This window comes from Poecilia reticulata, chromosome 1, assembly GCF_904066995.2.
Source record: "Poecilia reticulata chromosome 1, P_reticulata-male-v2, whole genome shotgun sequence".
Classification (NCBI taxonomy): domain Eukaryota; kingdom Metazoa; phylum Chordata; class Actinopteri; order Cyprinodontiformes; family Poeciliidae; genus Poecilia; species Poecilia reticulata.
The window spans coordinates 32,462,249-32,484,838 of NC_088830.1; the positions used below are offsets into that span (position 1 = coordinate 32,462,249).

General features: G+C 40.0%; 1 protein-coding gene across 7 annotated transcripts in view; it reads right to left on the reverse strand.

The window, feature by feature from the left end:
- LOC103472642 (ras and Rab interactor 2) overlaps positions 1-21,923 on the reverse strand; it is a 35,017-nt gene extending 13,094 nt beyond the window's left edge. For 2 of the 7 annotated variants that reach the window (XM_017306786.2, XM_017306800.2), the window contains exons 1-6: positions 21,710-21,923; positions 13,746-13,860; positions 5,880-6,051; positions 5,687-5,795; positions 4,325-4,397; positions 3,734-3,825 (exon numbers count right to left, since the gene is read on the reverse strand). In XM_017306786.2, the coding sequence (XP_017162275.1) occupies positions 3,734-3,825; positions 4,325-4,397; positions 5,687-5,795; positions 5,880-6,051; positions 13,746-13,860; positions 21,710-21,908 (760 nt within the window). In that variant the 5' untranslated portion in view covers positions 21,909-21,923. Of the gene's footprint in view, positions 1-2,154; positions 2,357-3,733; positions 3,826-4,324; positions 4,398-5,686; positions 5,796-5,879; positions 6,052-7,778; positions 7,874-13,745; positions 13,861-13,958; positions 14,473-15,473; positions 15,731-21,709 lie in introns of those variants that run through there. The other 5 variants (XM_008422416.3, XM_008422410.3, XM_008422425.3 and 2 more) reach the window with 5 other exon arrangements.
- Between the last annotated feature and the right edge of the window lie 667 nt (positions 21,924-22,590).

Genomic DNA, 22,590 nt, shown 5'->3' on the forward strand with positions numbered 1-22,590 from the left:
AGGATCCCTTTCTGGGTGTTTCACCGAGTTTATGGCTTTACTGCCCTCCATATAAACACACATGCTGGAGTAATTTGTTTGAAAAGAGCAGTTATTCTGTATTTAGGCTTAAGCTTCTGAATTTACAGGTCCGTAATGAGAGAGGTGTGGACGCAGCAGTGACTAATGCTGCCGTCTAAAAACGGAGCCATCCACTCACATTTCTCCAGCTGTCTGGCGATGCCTTCCTGCCCACAGTGTAAACATGAGCCTGCGGTATTTTCACGGGTGGATGTGAGCAGCTGACCGTGTGAGAGACAAACTAAACGTCGCACACAAGAAGCCACTTTTCTCTAAGTGGAAAAAAATAACCAGACTGACGATTCTTAAGTCGAAGATGAGATCAGCCCTCACCGTCTTCTACCGGAGAAATTTGATTTGATTTGATAACAAGAAAATGTTCAAACAAAACTTCATATGCACAGTTTCAACTTTTTTTGCATCGTGTAGATTAAAAAGACAATTTAAGTTTATAAAAATGCTTCAACTGCAAGTATTTAAAAAAAATCGATGATTACAACTCGAATAAATCAAAAGGAAATTAACGCTTCTCTGCTGTTTTCCTGATGAGCTCATGGTCTAATAATCTAAGAGTTCACCCTGGTATTCGTCTTCTCCAAAGTCTGAGAATCATTTCTGTCACGTGTCAAGAAACACCTGACTAAACGAGCTCTGCTAATCCACCTCATTTGCTTTTGCCGCTCCTGTTTAAGTCTCTGTTTGGCTATTTGGTTAGAAAGATGTTGGAGTAGAGGATAAGACCAGTTACGATGGATGGAAGGGATGGCTTGAACTCTCTGCTCTTCGGTCCTGCTCTTCACCCATGAAGCCTCTTTTTCAAACCCCCTGGGGTTTGAGGTCAAAGTTCAAGTAGTTTGAATGTTTTAGATGCTAATTAGCTGACAACAGATGTAAAAACCAGGGATTTAAGTGAGCCAGTATGAATCGGTGCACTATTTTTTTCTCACTTAGAGCAGTAATAATAAAAAAAAAAGTTTCCATGGTTACGCATCAACTGTCTGAAAGTAAAAAATTTAAGACCAAAGATCTTTCCAGCTACGCAGCATCCAGGACCAGAAAAAAAGTGTCCAAACTTTCGATGCCTCAACCAGAAAGGTTGTGAACGAAAGTTTAGATAAAGAAGAAATGAGAGTTAAGGTGGCAGAGCTGCTCCAGCATGCTGCCACCAGGAGCGGCGCCGGTCCAGAAAACACTTCCCATGTCAGAAAAACGAGCCGCCGTCATCGTTCTGCATCAAAATGGCGTCAACGTTTCTGCCTTTGACGCCATTTTGACTGCTGCTAAAAATATTGCACCTGAATGACTGGTTTTCTAGGTCACCAAGAACAGCAAGCAGCAGGATCTACTGGAGAGCCATGAAGCCACCAGCGCAGAGCTTATCCAACGTCTGCTGCAGGTGAAGACTTGAAATCTGGAAGAACATTTATCCAGGGAGGAAAACGTGAACGCTTAGACAAGTCCTGTTTAGATCCAGTAAAGCATCTAAATGCTATTCCTACTAGGGACACCAGGAGAAACGCAGCGTGAGACTGGCTGAACGGAGAAGCTAAAACTTTAGCCCTGCGGTTCTGGAGATTACAAATACAGACGCTCTGCACGACATTTTTTCACATAAAAGCCTTTAAAGCTTCTGCACAAAGGCAACCGTCATGGCAACAGGCATGAACAAAATATCTGATGATGCATTTCATTTAACATCACAACGAATTCTGCCCAAAAACATTTATTTTAACGGAGTTTAAGCAGTTAGATAAGACATTATACTCAACTATTGCAAACTGACAGTTGCTTTAAATGAATATTTGCCTTAAAACACAAAGACAAGTTAAAGTTCCAACTTCCATCGTTTCTGCCTTTTTCTTCTCACTTATTTTAAAGTTCTAACTTAAAAATCCTCTTTTGGGGATAGAATTAATAAAAAAAGGTGAACTCAACTTTACTGCTGGACGTTTATCTTTCCCAAACTCACACGTTTAGGTTCAAAATCAAAAACTCACACAAGATTTCTTTGTTTACAGTTTACAGTCATACAAATCGTTAAAGCTATGAAAGGAGTATTCCCAGCAGACCCAAAGCCGCCAGAACAGAACTCACCGCGACCTTGAGAGCGATAAATAATGTGAACCTCCGACGTCTGATCAGTGAGAACGCTCAGCAGAGTCCAACCGAGCCTCCTCTGGGCTGTAAACAGAGGACTTCCAGTGCCGAGGCAGATAAAATGCAAACCGTGCACGCTCTCACCCACACGCACCCAGAGGAATGCAGTCAAGCAGCTCCTCATGTCGCGCTGTCATGCCTGTTGTGGTGGCATTTGTGTGTTTAGACAACATGTTGTAGCTTTCCACTCATCACATCCCTTCCTACAACACTGAGGCGGAATCTGAGGCAGGCTGAGCTGAAATGACTCAGCAGATGCAGCACCGTCACAGAAGCTTTATTAAAAACTTAAATGGCATCTATAAATAAATATAAATACTGATGCTGTGATCATTACTAAGGTACCATATGTTATACTGTTCCTTTGTGAGGCCCTTTCAGTAAAATGGCAGAGACATTCGCTGATGAAGACTCTCTGCTGGATGAAGATGTCAGACATGAGCAGGAGCAACAGAAGCGCCACTTTTCAGTCTGTGATTTTAAAACTACAGCCAGCATTAAGTAAAGCTCTGAACTTCAAGTTTCCAGTTATTTCATAAACACCAGAATGGCAAAGAGCTGTAATAATAATAACAATAATATCCATCCATTTTCTTGCACCCTTGTCCCTCAGTTGGGTCAGGAGGGTTGCTGGTGCCTCTCCAGCTAACGTTCCGGGCGAGAGGCGGGGTCACCCTGGACAGGTCGCCAGTCTGTCGCAGGGCAACACAGAGACACACAACCATGCACACACACACACACACTCACACCTAGGGGCAATTTGGAGAGACCAATTAACCAAACAGTCATGTTTTTGGACTGTGGGAGGAAACCGGAGTACCTGGAGAAAACCCACCATGCACAGGGAGAACATGGAGACTCCATGCAGAAAGACCGGGGCCGGGAATTGAACCCAGAACCTTCTTGCTGCAAGGCAACAGTTCTACCAACTGCACCACTGATAAAAATAATAATGTACAGCCTGCATACATAAAAACTAGAAAATTACTAAATTTGTGTATGCTCTGTACTTTTACCTAAGACAATGTGAGTTAATGTGTTAGACTAGTATGTAACTCTGGGTAATTTTACTCATGTTGTGATTCTGTGGGAATCTGACCCGGTCCAAATGGGAATCAGAACCAAAATAAAACCGAAAACAGTTTGGCAGTTTGAAAAAAGTTTTCAAAGGATGTTTTTAAACTGATCTGTGATTTTAATCACACTTGGATACTGATAGTCATGACAATAATTTACTACAACAGACATAAACCCGATAAACCTTTACGGCGTCCATGTGGTTCCAGGGAAGCAGGAAGTGGACCGACCGGGAAACGGGACAAAGACTCACGTCAAAGATGAGTAACATTTCCCCCTCATTCTGGATCATATCTCGTTTTCATTTAAATCAGAATCAAACTGCAGCTAAATGAGTTTTTCTGCTTTGTTTGTTGTTTTTGTGTTTCTGTAGCAGGTTTATGTGCGGGTGTGAGCAGGAACGCACAGCGGCGTGCCGGGCGGCTACCGACGGGATTACCTGCACCGAGCTGAGCCACCTCCTCCAGCTCCTTCTGCGTCTTTGCAGACGAAATGGCCTCGGGAAGTTTGAGTGTGAACGGCAGGATGTCTCTTTAAATAAAAATAAATACATTAATAATTAAATACGCTGTGAAAGAAACACAAATCAGACAGAACAGGAAATGCAGCATGTTTTTGACCTAATCAGAGTCCACAGTCTTTAAATGACACGGACATCCGGTTAAAATTAAAAGTGTTGATCCCACCAGTTTGTTGGTGGAAACACCCAGAGGCCCGACCGACGCACTGAGAAGTGAAAACACTCCTGAACTTTACCGACTCTTTGTTTCCAGACAGATGTGAAACTCTAAACATGTTGGGACTTTTTCCAGATAACTCACCGCTGCTCTGAGCATTTATGATGTTCAACTAGGTTTTATTCAAGCTGCACGTTTGCCGTTTTTCCTGTTGCATCTCTTAATGCCTGTTTTGCTTTTCTCTTATTTTTATTAGCATTAAAGACACTGCTGACTCTGCAAACATTATTTTTGCCCATAACTTTTCCATCCTCTTATAAAATGTCTGATCTTCAGTGAAAACAGTTGTTTACCTGCTGACACAGTAGAAGGCCACGAGGTGGAACAGATCTGCGAAGCTGATCCCAGATCCTTCCATGGAAAAGGCTGCAAGCAAACAAAACGCAGACGAGGTGAAGAAAAATGTCCAGAATCACCTTCATGACAGAAATCTGATCAGAACCAAAAGTTTATGGAGCCCAAAACCAAAAGCTGATCCTATTTTATTTATCTGGGACAGCAGATAAATTAAAATATCACGTAGCAGTCTGTTTTACAGTGGTTCTGAAGGAGCCTCTGACTGAAGACAGTAACAAAACATTTTGAGAGACACGGAGTCGTTTGTTGATTTATCCGAGCGGGTTTGGGTCAGACAGCTGAAAGATCGGTGTCCCAAACACTCAGCAGACGCTTCTGGACATCTTACATCACAATCCTGAACAGCCTGACTTCAACCCTGCCGAGTATTGTCAGCTATTCTTAGACGTCTGGCCTATGCAACAGAAATACGTCAGATGATTGATGAGCGCATCGTCTTCAAGAGCTCTGAAGAATCTGAATTCATGAGTTACAACAACATTCAATTTCCCTTTGAGATTAATAAAGTATTTTTAAATTTAAAAATGACCACAGCTCATGAAACACCCAGTTTGAGCTACCTGACTTTGGGCTCAATACAAATGCCTGCCGCACTTTGCAGATTTCTTTGTTACATTTCTAAACCTCCCATATTTTTTCTTCCTCATGCGCTACATTGTGTCGTCACATAAAACAAAATAAAAATATTTTTCAGTGTGATGTTTTCCTGGAGCAAAATGTGGAAACTTCAAGGTAAAGCCAAAGCTGATGATTTTTTTTAAAGCTCTTAATTGTATTTTTTGAATACAACATGTAAATGTGGAGTTGATGACAGCAGAGGCTGAATGAGGATCTGCTGACCTCAATGTGAAGGTCAAACCAGGCCAAAGTCTCCTCCTTCCTGCCGTTACAGCAGAGAAAATCCACAGCTGCTGCGTTGGAAACACTGAACAGTTAATAACATGAGCTTCAGGTAAAATGCAAAACCTGACTTTACTGTAAAAACTATTCAAATCAGGGTGCATTTGAGCTGGTCTGTGACTTTTCACGCTTTTATTTAGAGATTTTTACTAAGAAAGCCCTGAATAACGTGTTACGGTTTTAAGTCACGACGTGTTGACCAAGCAGCCTGTGGACTCGCTTTCATTTCTCTCTTTTGTGTGATTATTTCTGAACTCTAATGCAAGGCGGACAGGAAGTGGCATGAGCGACTGACTCACTATGAACTGAGGACTGAGGTGAAGAATTAAAACACAGAAACGTTTTTCTGTTTGCAGAGCTCAGTTTCTTTCTGAATGCAGCAAAGAGAAGCAACTTACAGTACTGACTCTCTCTGACATTGAAGTGGCTGATGGGATTTTGTGACTGATCCTTATCCAGACGCACCGACAGAACCTTCCTCTGCAGAACCTTCCTGACCAGAAACACCTGCTCCGTCAAAGAAAACACCATAAGCCATAAAATCCTCCTTGATAAACGGTGAAAGAGTCATGCTTGGTGTTGACCTCTCACCCCTGGCGGCTGTTTGAGCAGAATGCCGGACGCCTCCTCTTCGCTGACCGCCAGCAGCAGCCAGACCTGGTGAGTCTGAGTCAGCCGCTCCAACACGCTCATCCTCCGCCGCAGCGAGTCGTAACCAGAGTCCCATTCCCCCACAGACCCCCTGCAGCGCGGCGGCTGCAGCCTGCAGACGAGGGAGAAGCAGCCGGCCCAGAGCAGCTTTGACATCAGCTGGCACAAACATAACAAATACTGCAGACAAACTCGTAGGCGAAGCAACGTCATCCGTGAGCTGGAGTCACTAATGTCCCGTCTCACCAACTTAGACTGAAACATACGTCAGGTTTGGAGTCTAAAAGAACTCCACGACGTGACGCCGTCCAGAGAAGGTGGAGATCAAAACTGTAGAGAAGTGAGAAAGTTTCTCCAGAAAACAAAAATCCATGCAGGAAAGCAGCAGAAGTGAACGCTCGACACGATGAGGCAGTGAGGAAAGTGGGACGGTCCTCCAAATTATTACCCAACACTTCAGTCATGTGTCCCTTCGTCATCCATAAAACACAATCTTTCATTTCAAGATGTTTAATATTAGATATTATTTTTTTGTAATAGTTTGTAGACGTTTAGTCTGAGTTTTTGTTGCTTAAAGATAACAATTTGTTTCAAATTATGATAAACACTGTAACTATAAAAAGCAAAAAGATGAAGAACAAACAGGTGAAAGCGCAGAGAACGAGTTGAAGAATGAGGAGTTTCTGCTGTAGATGCATCGTGACGTTGGGATGTGGAGGCGTAATAATAAGAGGCACTTCTATGGACTGATGGCTGTTTTTTCAAATACCAGCAAAGAGAATAAATTTCCTCCAGCCTGGAGGAAATGAATGCGTGGAGCAATTTTTCAGCATCAAGGTTTGGGCAATTCAGAGACCTGAAATATATTTGAGATGAAAGACGAGACAAAGAGCCAAACATGACACCAAGGTCAGCAGAGAGAGAGATGTTTAGTCCAGACAACATGGATGCAATAAGGGATGAGTGGACCTGGTGGACAGAACCAACCAGAACACCTAGTAAGTTCAAGATGTATTCCCTCAAGCCATGAGGCTCCGACGCCGGTCGAATGAGGGGACATATGAAGGACCTGGTGCTCCAGGCTCCCTGAGGGACGCGGTTAAACCCCACCTGGACTGGTTGGGCTCACTCCCATGGACCCTGCTGAGGCTCCAGAGCCGGTCCGATGTCCATGACCAGGAAGAAACCCACCCTGTTACCCCTGAATCTGAGGCGACGCAGCAAGCCCTCTTCCCCAGAACGGTTAGAACAACGAAATATTCAAGATAAGCTGCAGAAAAACCATCAAAACCACAAAAATATCAAATAAAAACGGAAACGTAGGAGGCATTAAACAGCACAAACCAACATTTACCATAATTTGTTCCTTTACTGAATGATTTCTGTCCCGTTATTAGACAGGAGAGTTTCCGCACAAACTACTCCAAGAAACTTCTCTTCCTTCATCTCAGGTTTTGCCTGCATATTATCTCAGTTTGACAAATTCTCAAATTATCCTGTTTCTTCGTTTGAATTTTATAACTAATTCAATAGTTAAATTTAAACATCTGTCACTTAAAGAATGAGGTTGAAATAAAGTCATATTTTTAAAAGAGACATTTTGGGACTGGAAACAACAACTTGTCACATTAAAGTTTGTTTTTCATTGCTTCAATAATTAACTAAGTTAGCTTTAGATGAATAAAGTTTCTAACTGCAGGAAGAAACTTTTCAGAACCTGCTAAACTTTATTCGCTCATGTTTCATTATTTAAGTGTTAAATTGTAAAACGTGATCACATTAATAAAATAAACCAAGCATAAACTTCCACATGCCATCAGGAGTCAGAATCAGTCCTACCCTGGAGTCTCCAGTGGCTCCTTGTCCAGAGCCGGCGCCGTTTGGACCATCTCCTTCTTCAGCTCCCCGATCTCCAGCGCAAAGGTGTCAATCAGCTGAAAACGGACAGAACGAGAAGCTTTGACTGACGGAGGAGAAGAGGAGGCGGGGAGCGGGAGCAAACGAACCGAAGGCATTGCTCAAACAAAGTTTACCACACAAAGACGCTTATGTGGGACAGAGGAGAGAGGAAGCAGTGATTCATTTTCCTGTGTTGTTTCCTCCAGGCAGGAAACATGGAGACGGAGAATCGTCAACGAAATGAGCAGCGTGACGCTGAGAGGGGGGGGGGGGCATTCCCACGCTGCAGAGACTGAAACATAAACACTGAGACAGGAAGGCCAGACAGGTTTCACAGATTCATCTGAACTAACATCATGAGTTTAAAATGGATGTGCAACAGTGACAGGCTGCAGCTGGGTGGTGCATCTTATCAGTTACTATGGTTACCGCTACAGGGAGAGGGATCTTTGATTATTTATCTGTGCAGAACTTCTCCAGATCTCACTGATGCTCTCAAACAGGTGAAACCGAAATGACTTTTCACCAAGGTGGGTTTTATCTCAGGTGAACAGTTCTCTGTGGATCCTGTCATGTGATGACAACTGACTTCCACCAGATTTTATTTAAAATGTCTCTGTGTCTTGAAGAAACGGGCCCACAGCATGACGGAGCCTTCACCAGTGCTTAAACACGACATAATTCACTCTTTGTTTGATGCTTTATGTTTAGGCGCCAATTTCATAAACTTCTCATGCTTCTTTTTATCATGATGTCAGACATTTTTACTTGGTTTGTGTGTCTTTAATAAATCTTATAGAAACTTTATGAGCCTAAAATGTCACTTTCTGCTGTAGTTTTCTAAAGTAGAGCTTTGTACATTTTTTAACTCTTCGCTTGGTGCCAAGAAAAAACTTTGCTCCCCGTTCTGCCACGTTTCATTTCTAAATGCTTTCATTGATGTAGCATCATTTAAATCATGCAGGAGTTTAACTGCAGCATGTATCTCTAATTATTAGATCTGCTGCTGCATTTGTGCTTTTCCAGATGGAAGGAAAACAAACTCCACACCCTGGAGTTTCCCATTTCATCACAACATGAACGGCAGCATCAGGGTCAAGGGTCAAGGACATGTGCCAACAGTAATTAGCAGAGGACGCAATAAGGCGACTGCAGGTTTCAGCCACAAGGAGGCGTCTTTTCACCAATAATAAAGGCCTGAAGCCAGAACACAGTCACCTCCCCATGCAGGACTAAGTGGAACCAGCTGAGCCACAAACCCCTCAGTTCAGTGGCAGGTTAGAACTCAGTTACCCAACCTGAGTTCTTTACTGGGAGCTTCACCCGGCCCAGTTAGGACCAGCAAGAAAGAGACCAGTGATGAGTTGTCCCGAGCAGAAGTTTCATGGATCTCAGCTACAAACTGAGATCCATAAAACCAGATGTTACAGCCAAAGAGGTCGTTTAAAAAGCGAGAATCCTGCAGCCAGGATTCAGAACCAGATCTGCTCGTCTTTCTGCCCTGAACGCTTTCAGCTGCAGAAACTTTCACACCGTCAGCTCTGCACTTCCTGACCTGCTATTTTTGATACTGTTGTCTTTTTAGCGTCACTTCTTCATGAACTGAAAATATGTGACATGTACAGTTGCAACCCGTTCATACGCACTCATCCTGAGCATTAAAGCAACAATCATTTTAGGCCTTTAGTTGATAAAGACCAAATAACTTTGATAATGAAGAATGAGAAGCAGAAGTTTAGGGGTTTTAATTGTTGATTATTTTTCTAATCCCCATAGAGGATTAGAAAAAAGATTATGCAAGCAGGCTCAAGCTTTACACAACCTCACCTCTATTTTTAATAAGCGGTGATGAATAAAAAAGGCAGTAAAAGCCTCATCAAGCTCTGCTTAGAAACCAGGACTGATCGCAGCAGGTAATTTGGTCTCGACAGCATAAAAGTTGGAAGATTCTTTCTGAGACATTTATAAACAACTGCAGAGTTCATGAGTTCAAACAACAGCATAAAGATGCAAGTTAATCAGATGCGTCACAACTTTGGCAAATCTGATGGAGGCAAAACAGATTTTTAGACGAAAATTCCAAAATGCACTTTTGGCACAAAATCGTCAAGAAAACATAACAACCATAGTGAAGCAAGGCGGTGGCTGCATCATGCACAAGTTAATTTTCCTTAAATGGAGCTTGTAGAATAGAATAGAAATACAATTTATTTTCTCACAATGTGGAAATTCAGTCCCAGTAGAAAGTTACAGAATCAAACCAAGATTAAAAAAAGAAAAATAAGTACAGACTGTAAAGTAAAGACAAAGTTAAAGCATAAAACATACTGTACAGTTATTAATAACAAAGAACTGAGATAAAAAGCAATGTGCAACTGAGTGGGGTAATGTAAAAGATGTACATGATTTGGATTTCTGTGCACAGAAAAACAGCACAAAAAAAAAGCTAAAAAAATTGCAACAAAAAATAAGTCTTATTGGAGCAGTATGTAACTTTTATATTAATTAAAACTATCATATGTCATAACAGTATGGTGTGAAATACAGTTATCACATAAATTAAATGTACTATGTACTACAGTTTGGTTTGTCAGATTAAAAATACCTTTTGAAACTAGGTATTAAACATGTTTTACTAAGTCTGTATTAAAATGTTATTATTATTAGATTCTAATCTTAAATGTGTTTTTATTGTTTGTAAGCAGAACATTTCTATAGTTAACAGCAACAAAAGCTTGAAAATGTCAGTTTGTGTGTCCATAATAATAAAATGACATTTTTATTGTCATTCTAACGACAGTAAATATCATTAGAATGACATTTAGATCCACTCTGTAGTGGGTGAGAGTTAAAATAAATTTTTCATTTGACAAAAACGCTTCCAGGAAAACATGGAGTTAACGCTCCGTCTGCAGATTATTTTGGGATTAAATGGTTTTTTTGCCAGGCGACGCAGGGTGACAGCTTCCACCTCTGGCTGGGAGACGGAGCGTTAATCAGTCCGTGGAAAACATGTGGGAAGTTCCTGTTAGATGAAGTGAAGGTCAGCGGACGTTAAACGGCTCGATCTGGGCCAAAAAAAGGAAGCCGAGTTCTGATAAGCAGAACTCAACAGCAAAGGTTTGTATTTCACTGACATTTATGGGCCATCATTCCTCTGGGTTTGTTTCTACGTTCAGTCGTCAGGAGGAGAGCAGCAGAGCTAAACAGAGCTAATTATAGAGCTGCAGGCTCAGAAACACAGAACCCGTTTGCTCCTCCAGGTCTGTGCAGGAGTTTCTCTGCTGCTGGAGCCGAAGATGGAGTCAGTGGGAAACTATGAGTTTGATTTTGACCCATGTACAGAGACTCTTCTGTCAGAGTTGGTAAAGATAGAAAAAAAAAAGCTGTACAGGAAAAATCATCATCCTTTTAACTCAGAAATATTAAAACCTGACTGCATCAAACAAACTTCATGAGGCTTTTACAGAGTCGTCTGAATTTAATTTAAAACTCACCCCAGGGCTGCAAAGCAAATTTATAACTGTTGGTTATTTTACCATCAATGCATCTTTTTACATGAAGAAGTCATTAAATTTAATAGTGTACCATATTAGATCATCAGAAAAAGCTTCCAAATGTAAAAGGAGTGCAGAGTAGAGTAGGCTGAGTGAAAGGTTTATTTCTTAGCAAGAAGAAAGGGAAGAATTTTACACCCTAAAGCAGGAAGACACTAAACGGCTTCCAGCAACAAACCAACTGCGCACCATTTGTGTCAATCTACAGAAATCCAGGCAAAATATGAAAGTTAAATTCAACTCCTCAGGCCACATTTAGTCAGTAAAAGTCAACCCATGCACCAACAGGTATGAATATTTTTAAGGCACTGTAGGTTTATAGCCTTTGCAGCTAAATTTAAATGTCTGACATAAAAAGCAGACGTTCTGCAAAGACCTCAGCCCAAACCTGCCAACCATGCAAAGCTACCAGAAAACAAAAAACTCAATTAAAATCTAGCTTTATGTCTTGGATTTCAGTTTCTATTTTTTTATTGCAACTAAAATAGTAATTTGATCAAAGAAAAACTAGTTTACCTGAGAGATTAAAAACAGACAAAGACACATGAAGCATGTTTACATAGTAGCACTGTGCTGGGAGATGGAGACATGGTTTTATCTAAAGAACTGACTTCCATCTGCAGCAGCTCAGCTGTGATTCTGAAACCGTTCAGTTTGAGCTTTGTCTTGACAGAATTATTTAACTTTGTGCCACAAACCAAATGAATGCTGGAAAAGATCGATGCCAGCTGTGGAAGATCTCCAACCCTCTCAGAGAAGCTGTGAAAGTCCCTCCCCCCTCCGTCCCTCTGGTTCCCTTTCCTGTCATCATTTTGTCTTTTCCCACATCCCAGATATTGTTGTTCACGTCTCTAATTAGCACTAAATCAGGCTTGTTTTTCATGCACGCACCAGATTCCTTTGTTTCACTCAAAACTTGTTCTGTTTCTGGAGAATCTGTTTATTCTCTGCTCCTGCTTTCATCTTCAGTCACGACTAGTCGAAGACTTTAAAGAGAATAAACTGTGTGCAGAAGGTCTGTTCACTGTTTGGTCACAAATTCTCTGAAAAATGAAGGATCCCAAACCTCACCCAGGAGGCACACCTACAAGGGCTTCATTGTGTTGTTGTTATATATGCTGGAAAGATGTAGAGAATTAGAAAATAGGACAAAAATTACAATGAATAGATGAATAGTTGTCCAAAACTGACCATAATCTCCTGTCTTAAATAAATGTTGTTTTTTATAAATATGGATGTTTAATAGTGTGAAAAAGCCTTTTCTTCCTCCTGAATGTTTGTTGTTTTTGTCACACACAGACAGAACTGATTACCATCTGACAAAATCCACCAAGCAGAATCTGTCTGACAACATTAACGAAGACTGAAACGTTGTTTTTTAAAAGAGGTGTGTCCACCAGGAGGCGCTCAGGGGCCTCAGAGAGCTGAAGAGAAGATGAGAAAAAGATGCAAACATATAAACAAAGAAAAAAAAATACATTCTAATAATAAATCTTTAAATATAATTATTTTTTATGTATAATCTGTTTTTTAATTATCTTTATATAACATAGGTTAAAATTTATTGAAATATCTGTCAAAATGATCAACCTACTTCAAGCTAGCATAGCAAACTCATTAAAACCAGGAGTTATGAGGCAGAATTTATGCTAAACGAATGCAATAATTATTGAACAACAAATAAAACTGAGAAAAAACACTAAACATTTTAAAAGTTGATGTTTCTTTACATATGTTGTAGCATTGTAAGACATTAAAGCTAGCTCGGGGTCATGCAAACATTTGGAAAACCCTGAGCTAAAAGATTTGAAAAAGCAAAACCTAATAGACTAACCTAAAAACAAACAAACAAACAAACAAACAAACAAACAAACAAACAAACAAAAACAAAAAAAGAAAATATGAGAACTAAAGTCACTGTGATCCATCAGTGCAGAATTAAAAGTCCATGTCTTAAGGGCCCTTTAAGGCTTTGGGACCCCAGGGAACCACAGAGAACCAAGATGGACCGTTTAAGAAAAGTTCATTTAGAAATTGTATTCAATAGTTTGCTAAAGTTCAGTTTTGTTGCTGGATTTTGTTTCTTTTTCACATTACAACTTTTAGAAAATCAAGCTAATACTTGATTTAGCTTGATTCGAAAAACTTTTGGCACTAATGAAACCCCCTACTGATCGATATCAACCAAATTTGTCTGGTTTTGATTTTACTCCTTCAGAAGGGAAATGGCTCCATTTTACAGCCCTTTTCCTGTTTTACCCCAGACAGCCTCTGTGTTGAGTCATATTTTCCTAGAAAAACAAACATTTTGTGGGACAGGAAGTACCCTCCGCTCTGATGCAGGCCTTACCTTAAAGAAGCTGCTGCTCCGGTTGGTGAGGCCGCAGGAAGGGCTTCCTGGTGGCGAGCCGGAGTCCATGTCGTCTTCCTGTCGGCGGCCGTTCCAGCCCGGAGCAGATGGAGATCTGTGGGTCAGAAACATTTCAGCTCAGACGCTTTGAGCTGCGGTGCAGCCTGAGGAAATTCCTGCTTCAGCCGCAGTCGGCTCTATGAAGCTGCTCACCAGCTCGGGTGACTTTATTATGACAGACTTTTCTTCATTGTGTTCTCGGAGCATCCGCCTCTTTTTCCACCTAATCCAGGATAATTGCTTGCTGTCCGGTTACCTGTTTCTGTTTTTCTTCACATTTTCTGCCACTTCATTCCCTCATTCTGCTCCCATGTCCTTTAAACTCATTTTCCATCTCAGACTGTATTCCAGCACAGCTGATTCTCCCCCCACCATAGACCGAAGGTTTCAGAACCAGACATCAAAATGCATTTCAACACATAACACATTTTCTTTTCACATCTTTTTGCCTTTACAGTTTGTTTCTCTGTGATTATGTTTATAAATGACTCCTTGAGATGCGTCTGATTCCCTCTGCAGCCAGACTGAAGCCATTACCGCAGCCCTTCCCTTCCTGGCAGAGGATCACAGAGCTCACGAGTCGCTCCGTTTGTCCGCTGATCCACACAGATGCTTTCATCTAACACAGGCAGGAAGTGTGCAACATCTCCACAGACTCAGCTGTGGACTGCAGGGAGGAAAGCACAGATGATAAATGTGCCACTAAAGTCTGCAGGGTTTTGGTTTTGCACGATTTGCAACTAAAACTCAGACTGATTTATGTGCCACGGACTTTAAAAACCAAAGTTGACTGTAGTTTACAGTTTGTGGTTGAACAAGCAGCGACTTATGTAGCGTGAACCAAACGATGGATTAGACACTGGATCCCAGTTTAACCATTAGTGGAAAATAAATGATTTTCTGACTGTTTTTTGTTTTGCTCTGTATAAAATCATCATTAATCTGATTAATGTGATTGTTGATCTGATAAGCTTCGCCTCAGACAGACTTTCTCGTTGTCCGCCATTTTGATTGACGGGTATGGATGGGAATTGATAAGAAATTAGCTATATCAATTTCATTATTCATCTCACTTATCGATTCTGTAATTGATTCTCAAAAAATGAAGGAAATAAACTTTAGTTCAAAATATGCACCATGTTGCATTCGATTCAAAGGAAAATTAAAACTGTCTTAAAAAATAAGAAATTCTCTGTCAAATGAACATATTAACATAAAATGCAACTTTTCACACATCGGCAGTTTCTGTGCAGACAATTAGAATTGTCAAGAATTGTAGACTCTCATTCAATAAATCAGAATATAAATAAAAAGTTCATGTATTTCAGTGACTCAGCTAATAAACATCACCCTGATTCAACATGGGCTGTTGTTTTAAAGCTTTTATTTATATTAACGACGATAATTTCTTGCTAAAAATATATTTAAGATTAATAAAAACAAAACCAATAAAAAACATTCCTAATGGAGAATCGTGGGCCTAATAAAAAAAAAACATGTTTGCCACCTGTTCATTTCAAAATGTGATTTTAGTCTGAGAGCTCGATCGCAAACCATAATCTAATTCATTGAATGGGATTGTAAACGTTAATATGAGATGCAGATTATTGATACAATACGGAGCCACCAGTAATACAATAACCAGGACGTGAAGAGGTTTAACTTTACCTGCTGGGACATTCATGGCAGAAGCCGCTGAGCGCGAAGCTCCTTCCTCAAGTTGCCGCCGTTACTAAGCAACTTATCAAACGCTTTACATTTATGCAAATCAGCTTCATGCTGTGAGGTCAACTATTTCAGAATGTTTTGGGTATTTTCTCCTTTTATTGTGAAGCAAAGCTCTGCACATGTTACAGCTGGCCCTAATAGTGCCGTTTTTTTGTGTGTGTGAAACGTAAACATACTTTACCGCGACGCCATCTTGGATATTTTCTAAAAAAATAAATACTGAGCGTGTATGTTACGTCATCACGTAAAACACGTAATGCAATATTATTGCAACCGATAGGCCGCTAAATCCTAAAGAATTGAACTAATGAGAAATGGTTCTCGCTCTACTGATGGGGTCAATAAAATCTTCTCATAATTTATTTTTAACCATCAATTTTCAAAATGATTATATTATCAAACTGCATTTAATTTTAATTCAGATTCATTAACATTAAGGAAGTTCTGTGAGATTTAATACAGCCTGAATTGACCCAATTCCGAGTTTTGTTATTTTAACGTAATGCGACCTGTATCCGATCTTTTCATGTCTGAACATCGCAGGCCGGATGCTTTTCGAATGCGACCCAGACAAATGTGACCTACCGTCCAGGTCGCATTCATCTGACCTGAACGTCACTGATACTCGACAAATGTCACTATTCTGCGTCCTGATATGCGCAAGCAAGAAGAAGAACAACAACCATGGCGAACTATAAGGGGGTTTAAGTTGTTAATATGCTGCTCCGGTTGGACAACAACTATGCTTCACTGTTAGCATCCATGTTTACTTTCACAAACACTGAGCACTTCTTCTTTTTATGGCGGTTGGCAAAACATTGAGAACGCTGACGCTATTGCACCCTCTACTGCGCATGCGGGACACGTTCAGGTCGTTTGCCCGCTCACACTGCAGAACACATACTTGGAAGTGTGATTTGGCAAAGTTACTTCAGGCTGCAGCGTGAACACAGCTTAAGACGCCAACTCATTACCATAGTAACACCAAAAGCTGCTTCTGATTGGATGATGAGTCCCATGTGATGGCTCCTCTCCCAGAGACTTTGGCTAGCAAGAGGCTGTGCTGTTTGAAGGCACAGAACTGAACTCTTTGGAAACGCTTGTCCATAAAGTGACAAAATGACCCAGTCATGCAGCGAGAGCACCCTATACGGTGTAAAGTTACAATGATTGTTTGTTCCAAGTGAAGATTCATCGATTGGTTTTACTCTGAGACATGTTTTTGAGCCTCTGGTGTTTTTTTCTTTTTAAAGCACTTCACACATTTTTGAGCTCAAAGTGAGTAGCTGACATCCAAGGATTCGTTGCTGTAGAAGATCCAACAATGTTGGTCCATGCTGACGCACTAAGCAACCATTTGTTCCAAGACAAATAGCTCTGGCTCCAACTACCACCACTCATTCTCAGGTGTGGAACCATCTAGCTGAAGAAACCAGTCTGCAAACTTCTTTCTCTTGATATCTCAGAATCAACCAGATTTTTGGGAACTTTTAGGTGTCAGGTTAAAATTATGTCTAAACAGGCGTCTTTCTGGATGTCTAAATCTGATTTTTTTTTTTTACATTTAGCGGTAAGTGAGACTGGGAAGAATTACAAATAAATAAAAACTATTAGAATGAACTGCAATCAAACTTACAAGAGCTAAATTACCTGCATGCTATTTTATCTAGTTGAACTGCCTTATTTAATTCTTTAAATATTAATCATAAAGGCATAAAAATCTCTTCAACTGTTAAAAAGTTCTTTGTTCAGATAAAAATAAATTCTAGTGACAAATTAAGATTAGCAATGAGTTATGATGCAGCCACTGATGCCACTCACAGTAGCTGATATTTACTACGCTGTCTGCTGCCGTTTCCTCATCATTTCAGACATGAAGTGACAGTCTGCACTGACAGTTTCATTTCCACTAACAGAAAACAGTGTGGCGACAAAAAGTCGCCACAAAAAGCAAACATGACCTTAACAAAGCACCACTTATTTCCAAAGCTGCCCAAAATGTTATTAATACATTATATTTTTTCTTCCAAATTGCCAAAATGTGGATGTAATCTTTAAAAGTGGTCTTAATCAAAGGTTTTGTCTCTGATTGCTTTTGACTCAGTTTCAGTTCAGTGAAAGACTGTTTTCAGGAACTAGTTTTCTGTTTGTTAAACTCTGACCTGTTAGTCAGTTTGCATTAAAAGTCTCTTAAACTCAGGGTGGATGCCATGTTGTGTCAGTACACAAATTACCAAAAATGAAAAAAAAAAAAAAAAAACTGTTTTAAATTCTTTTCTACACGATACACATGCCCTGTTTTTCTTCTATGAAGCCAGTAAGGAGATATTGAACATTTGTTCTGTTTAACATAGAAATGACTCCTAGATCAGGGTTTGTGTGTCCGCTCTGTCTTTTCAAACCTCCAGTCGGTCGTGGCAGACACAGAGTAAGGTTCTGCTTCTGCTGGAGGTTTCTTCCTGTTAAAGGGGAGATTTTCCTCTCCACTGTCGCTACATACATGCTCAGAATGAGGAACTGCTCTAAAGTTAACGACAGGTTCTGGTCCACAAAGAGTAAGTGCTATAAGTCAATGACTTGATTATAAAGCATTAACATTTTTAGCAAGATTAATTCATTTTAGCAAGATTAATTGCAAAATTTCCAGGAAGGAACCTTTGTTTTTGTTTGTTTCTGGTACACCTGTAAATCTGATGCACAAGCGACATCCGCGATGGTCGATGAAGCTGCGTCTCTGGATTTTGTGCTTCAGAAACCAATCTGAGACTGGCAAAGACTAGTGATGTGTTCAGGTTGTACTAAAAGGAGTTAGTCTCTCAGCAAAGCTTTTGAAGCCTAAAATAGCATCTCAACGGTAAACATGTTGCTAATGCTAATGTCATCGTCCACATTTCTAAAGAGGCTCCATGAATGAGCAGGGCTTCCCGAAACAATAATAGAACTTTGTACCAGTTTGATTAGAAACAATAAATATATTTGTTATTGAGCTCATATGTGTATTTATTAAATAATTTAGCAGCAGAAATGTTTTTTTTATGTAAAATGTTGCTTATTTTGTCAATAAAATGCGACTAATTGTGGCTATTTAATCATTGATCCTGCAATTAACCTGTTTAAAAATTTGAATCGTGTCCCACCATTAGAAAGTCGCTATTCTCACACAAACCTTCAGTATCTGTTGGTCCAATTGAAACATCTTAAACCTTCATTCTCCAGGAATGAGTCTTGCTCTGAAAACAGGTAAGTTCATCACAATGGGAATGTGAAGCGCTTCATCAGCCAGCTGTGCCTGGATGTCTGTAAAACACGACTTTATTCACCAAAGTGTGTAAAAACTCTGAAACCGATCAACCAGATTCTCCCACCTGCCTCATGGTTCAGTTCATCAACTTTGGCATTAAATTACATCCAATAAATGCACGTTTAAACAGCGAAGAGCCTGAAGTGGTGCTTGTTTTTCATACTGAGGTCATCTGGCTCCCTGCTGCTGTCAGAACAGCTGCATAAACCTGCAGCAGATAAAAAAACTCCCACATGGGTCCTGTTAGTGGTCTGAAACGAACCAGATGACGCTGTGGGTGTGAGCATCCACAGGAAACAGGGTCTGGTCTCTGAAAGGGTCAGTGAGCAGAGCAGAATGTGGGTCACTGGTTCTTGCTGAGCCCAGCTGAAGCTGTTGCTTAAACTGGGAAGAAAAAAACACTTCAGGAATGTGATCACTCAGTTTTATGCAAGAAGAGGGTTTTCCAACATTTGTTTGTGCATCTTCTGTCCGTCAAACAGCAAGCTAACCAACTCCAACCTCTAATCACAGCTTTCAGGCTCTTATAATAGCAAACTGAAAATAAATCACCTTACAAATCACACTGCTCATGCAATAAGGGCGCTTCTGCTCTAAATAATGGTTGGAAACTATGTCAGGCACCAGCACCACCCTCCACACAACTTTCCACACTGAAGGTCAGCTGAGAAAAGGCTTGGATCCTTTTTAGTCAACAACTTTTCTTTAAATCTGCTTCAGAATCTCTGAATGAGGTTGAGCCCTGATCTAGTTCACATTTACATGGAAGAAAAGAAGAACGACTAGGTAAAGTGGAGATGAAAATCATCTCTTGACGGAAGAGAAAACAGACAGACTGGCTGGTGGCTGAAGGCCTTCAACATCCAAATCCCAACTTCACAGTGAAGCAACATTTCTACAGGAGGGAAAAGTTACAGCCAGGATAAACTGATCATAGCAAGGAGTTTTAGAAGTTTGCCATCATTCCCCAAAGAGAAAGAATATTCACACAGACGTCCGATTATTCAGATGAACGACCACGCAAAAAAGAAATCAGATTTCAGCAAAAAATAAATAAAAATAAAAATCTAATTGAGCATGAGGACCTGTACATTTTCTGCCATGAAAATGTCAAACATAATGAGTTTACTGGACTTTAACTGGAACAGTGGAGGATATGTGGGGTTAGCAATATGGACTCCAACGTTTCATCATGATATTCAGTGATACTATTGTAATAACAATGAAAATTAACTATTTATTCATTCATTTTTAAGTAAATGTATAGTTATGATTGCTTGTTTATTGCACCACAAACAGAAATACTGCTCATGAATAGAAATTTATCATAAATAATAAACTATATGATATGATTAATGCCCACCATTAGTGTATTGATGATTATGGTGGAGGATCCATGATGCTGTGGGCCTGTTTCTTTACCTGGAAGCCTCTTTGAAGAGAACTCTTTGAAAAGAGGCAAATATTTTCGAATAAAAATATTTCTACCTCTTACTGAAAACTGAAAATAGTTGATCATTGTTTTTTCTATTAGGATAATGATGCAAAACATGTGAACAACTCTTAGCAGAAATGATTCTCCAGACACAAAGTGACCCGTTTGACTCCACACACCCGTAGAAAACCTGCAGACTGACCGTAAACAGACGGCCTGATTCCATGTTCGTCTGCAGAGTTCAACATTCCCCACAGGGTCAGTTTTCTGTAACTGGAGCTGCTGATTCCCGACCAAAATGAAATCACGTTTCATAAACCTGCAGACTTCGGTTCTGTCCCAGAAAGAAGCAGCTTTAGCAGGAAAACAGAGGAAAGCTGCCATAAAAACCCTGAAAGAAACACTAATCAGCTTCATGACCCAAAAACCAACAAGCTCAGTTATTTTTCTTATTTAAATGCCTTTCCGCTGACTCTTTCCCCATCGCAGGATGGAACTGCAGCTCTTTCAGCCAAATGTTTTTTCTCTTTAGCTAATCTCTTTAGCAGATTCCATAGAGGCTCAAAATGAGCAAATCGAGGAAGTTTAGAGTCTAATAAAGGTGTGGCAGAGGATGACAGGCGGTCAGGTACAGACATGTTTCTGCAGGAAAACATCTCTTTGTCAGCAGGAATCAGTCGGAACGGGAAAAATCCAGGAGAGCTTGGAATCTGGCTCATTGAAAGGTCAAACATGTGAAAGTAACAAGCAGAGCAGAGAATGGCTTTGATTAGAGGGGATTTTTTACTGCTATATTAAACAAACAATAAAACACAATACGCTTTGTTTAGAGAAATTACTTAGAAGTTAAATTCAATTCAACACAATGCAGTTTTCATCAACAATTTTTGTTTCTGGGATGTTGTAAGAGTCCAGAGGAGGAGCGAAGGTACAAGAGAGTCCAAAGAAAACAAAAGTTTAGTTTCATAGTGCAAAACTGACCTAAAGTACGCAGCTCTGTGGAGTGAAGAAATGAAAAACTCTGGGATGTTTTTGAGTTCTGAGTCTTGATCTCCAGAATTTCTCAAACTTTTTATTAAAGGGTTAGCTTTGAATTTTTACTGCATTTTTTGCAAATTTCTCAAATAAACTCTTTACAGGGGAAAGTTAATTGGAAGGTAAAAAGCATTTTGAAACTTTTATACCAACTTTTAAACCTTTGCAGTTGTATTTGCTTCAGCATGAAGTCAAACGCTGCGTGTTAGAGAGATATTGGAGAAAATAGTAACTTTTTTATGCTGAACTTTAAAGTGTTGCGATAAAGTTCAGTGACCTGCCTGGTGGACCAGTAAACATGCAACACATTTTACTCGCTCCAGGCTGGAAATGACCCATTCTGCTCAGACAAAAGCAGGAAAACCGCAGTTTGAATGCTGAGAGACGCAGAGAGATTCCACTCACCTGAAACTTCTCTGACTTCCTGCTCTTCTTCTTCTTCTTCTGCGCTGCTGTGCAGGATGAAAACCATCAGTTCCGGCTCTGGTCTCCACTCAAAGCACCGACAGTCCCATGGTTTAGAAACAAACACAAAGGCAAGCCGAGGGTCAGAGAGAGGAGGTGAGACAGGAGGAGGAGGAGGAGACAGAGGACAGGCACGCATGTCGCCCCCTGCTGGCTGCGTGCATAGACTGCGCTTTCTCTCTTAATTTTCCAACACTTAGAAGCTGAAAAACCCCAATAAATTATATTATAGAAAAATGTATTTAAGAAACTTTACCACTAAGTGAAACAATTACACACAGAGGGATGTTTGACAGACTTCATTTCTGTTAATTATGATGATTTTCCTCTTACAGCTAATAAAAAAACATTTAAAATCAGAATATTACATCACATGAATAAGAAAAACTATTTAATACACAACTGTAACCTGAGTGAGTGAATGTTTGATTAATACCTGCTTAGAGGTTGTCCGTTTTGAAAATGCGTCCAACAAATGAGTTTCACTGGAACACATTTAATTTATGGATAATGACTTTATCATTTTGCATCAGTGCAAAATGATGCAAAATGTGTTTTTAGTACTTTTTTTTAGAAAGTACTAAAAAAAATGTAAGTAAAAGTATAAATACACAGACAAAAATGTATTCAAGTAAAACTAAAAGTACCACATTAACATTTGTACTTAAGTAAAAGTAAAAAAGTACTGGCTTTTAAAAATACTTAAGTATTAAAAGTAAAAGTACATCTCGTCTCCTGTCCTAACAAAGCATGAACTTCACTTTTTTGCCACTAGTGGCTTTTATTTTTAAAGAAATCCAACAGAAAGGGGATGGAAAGAA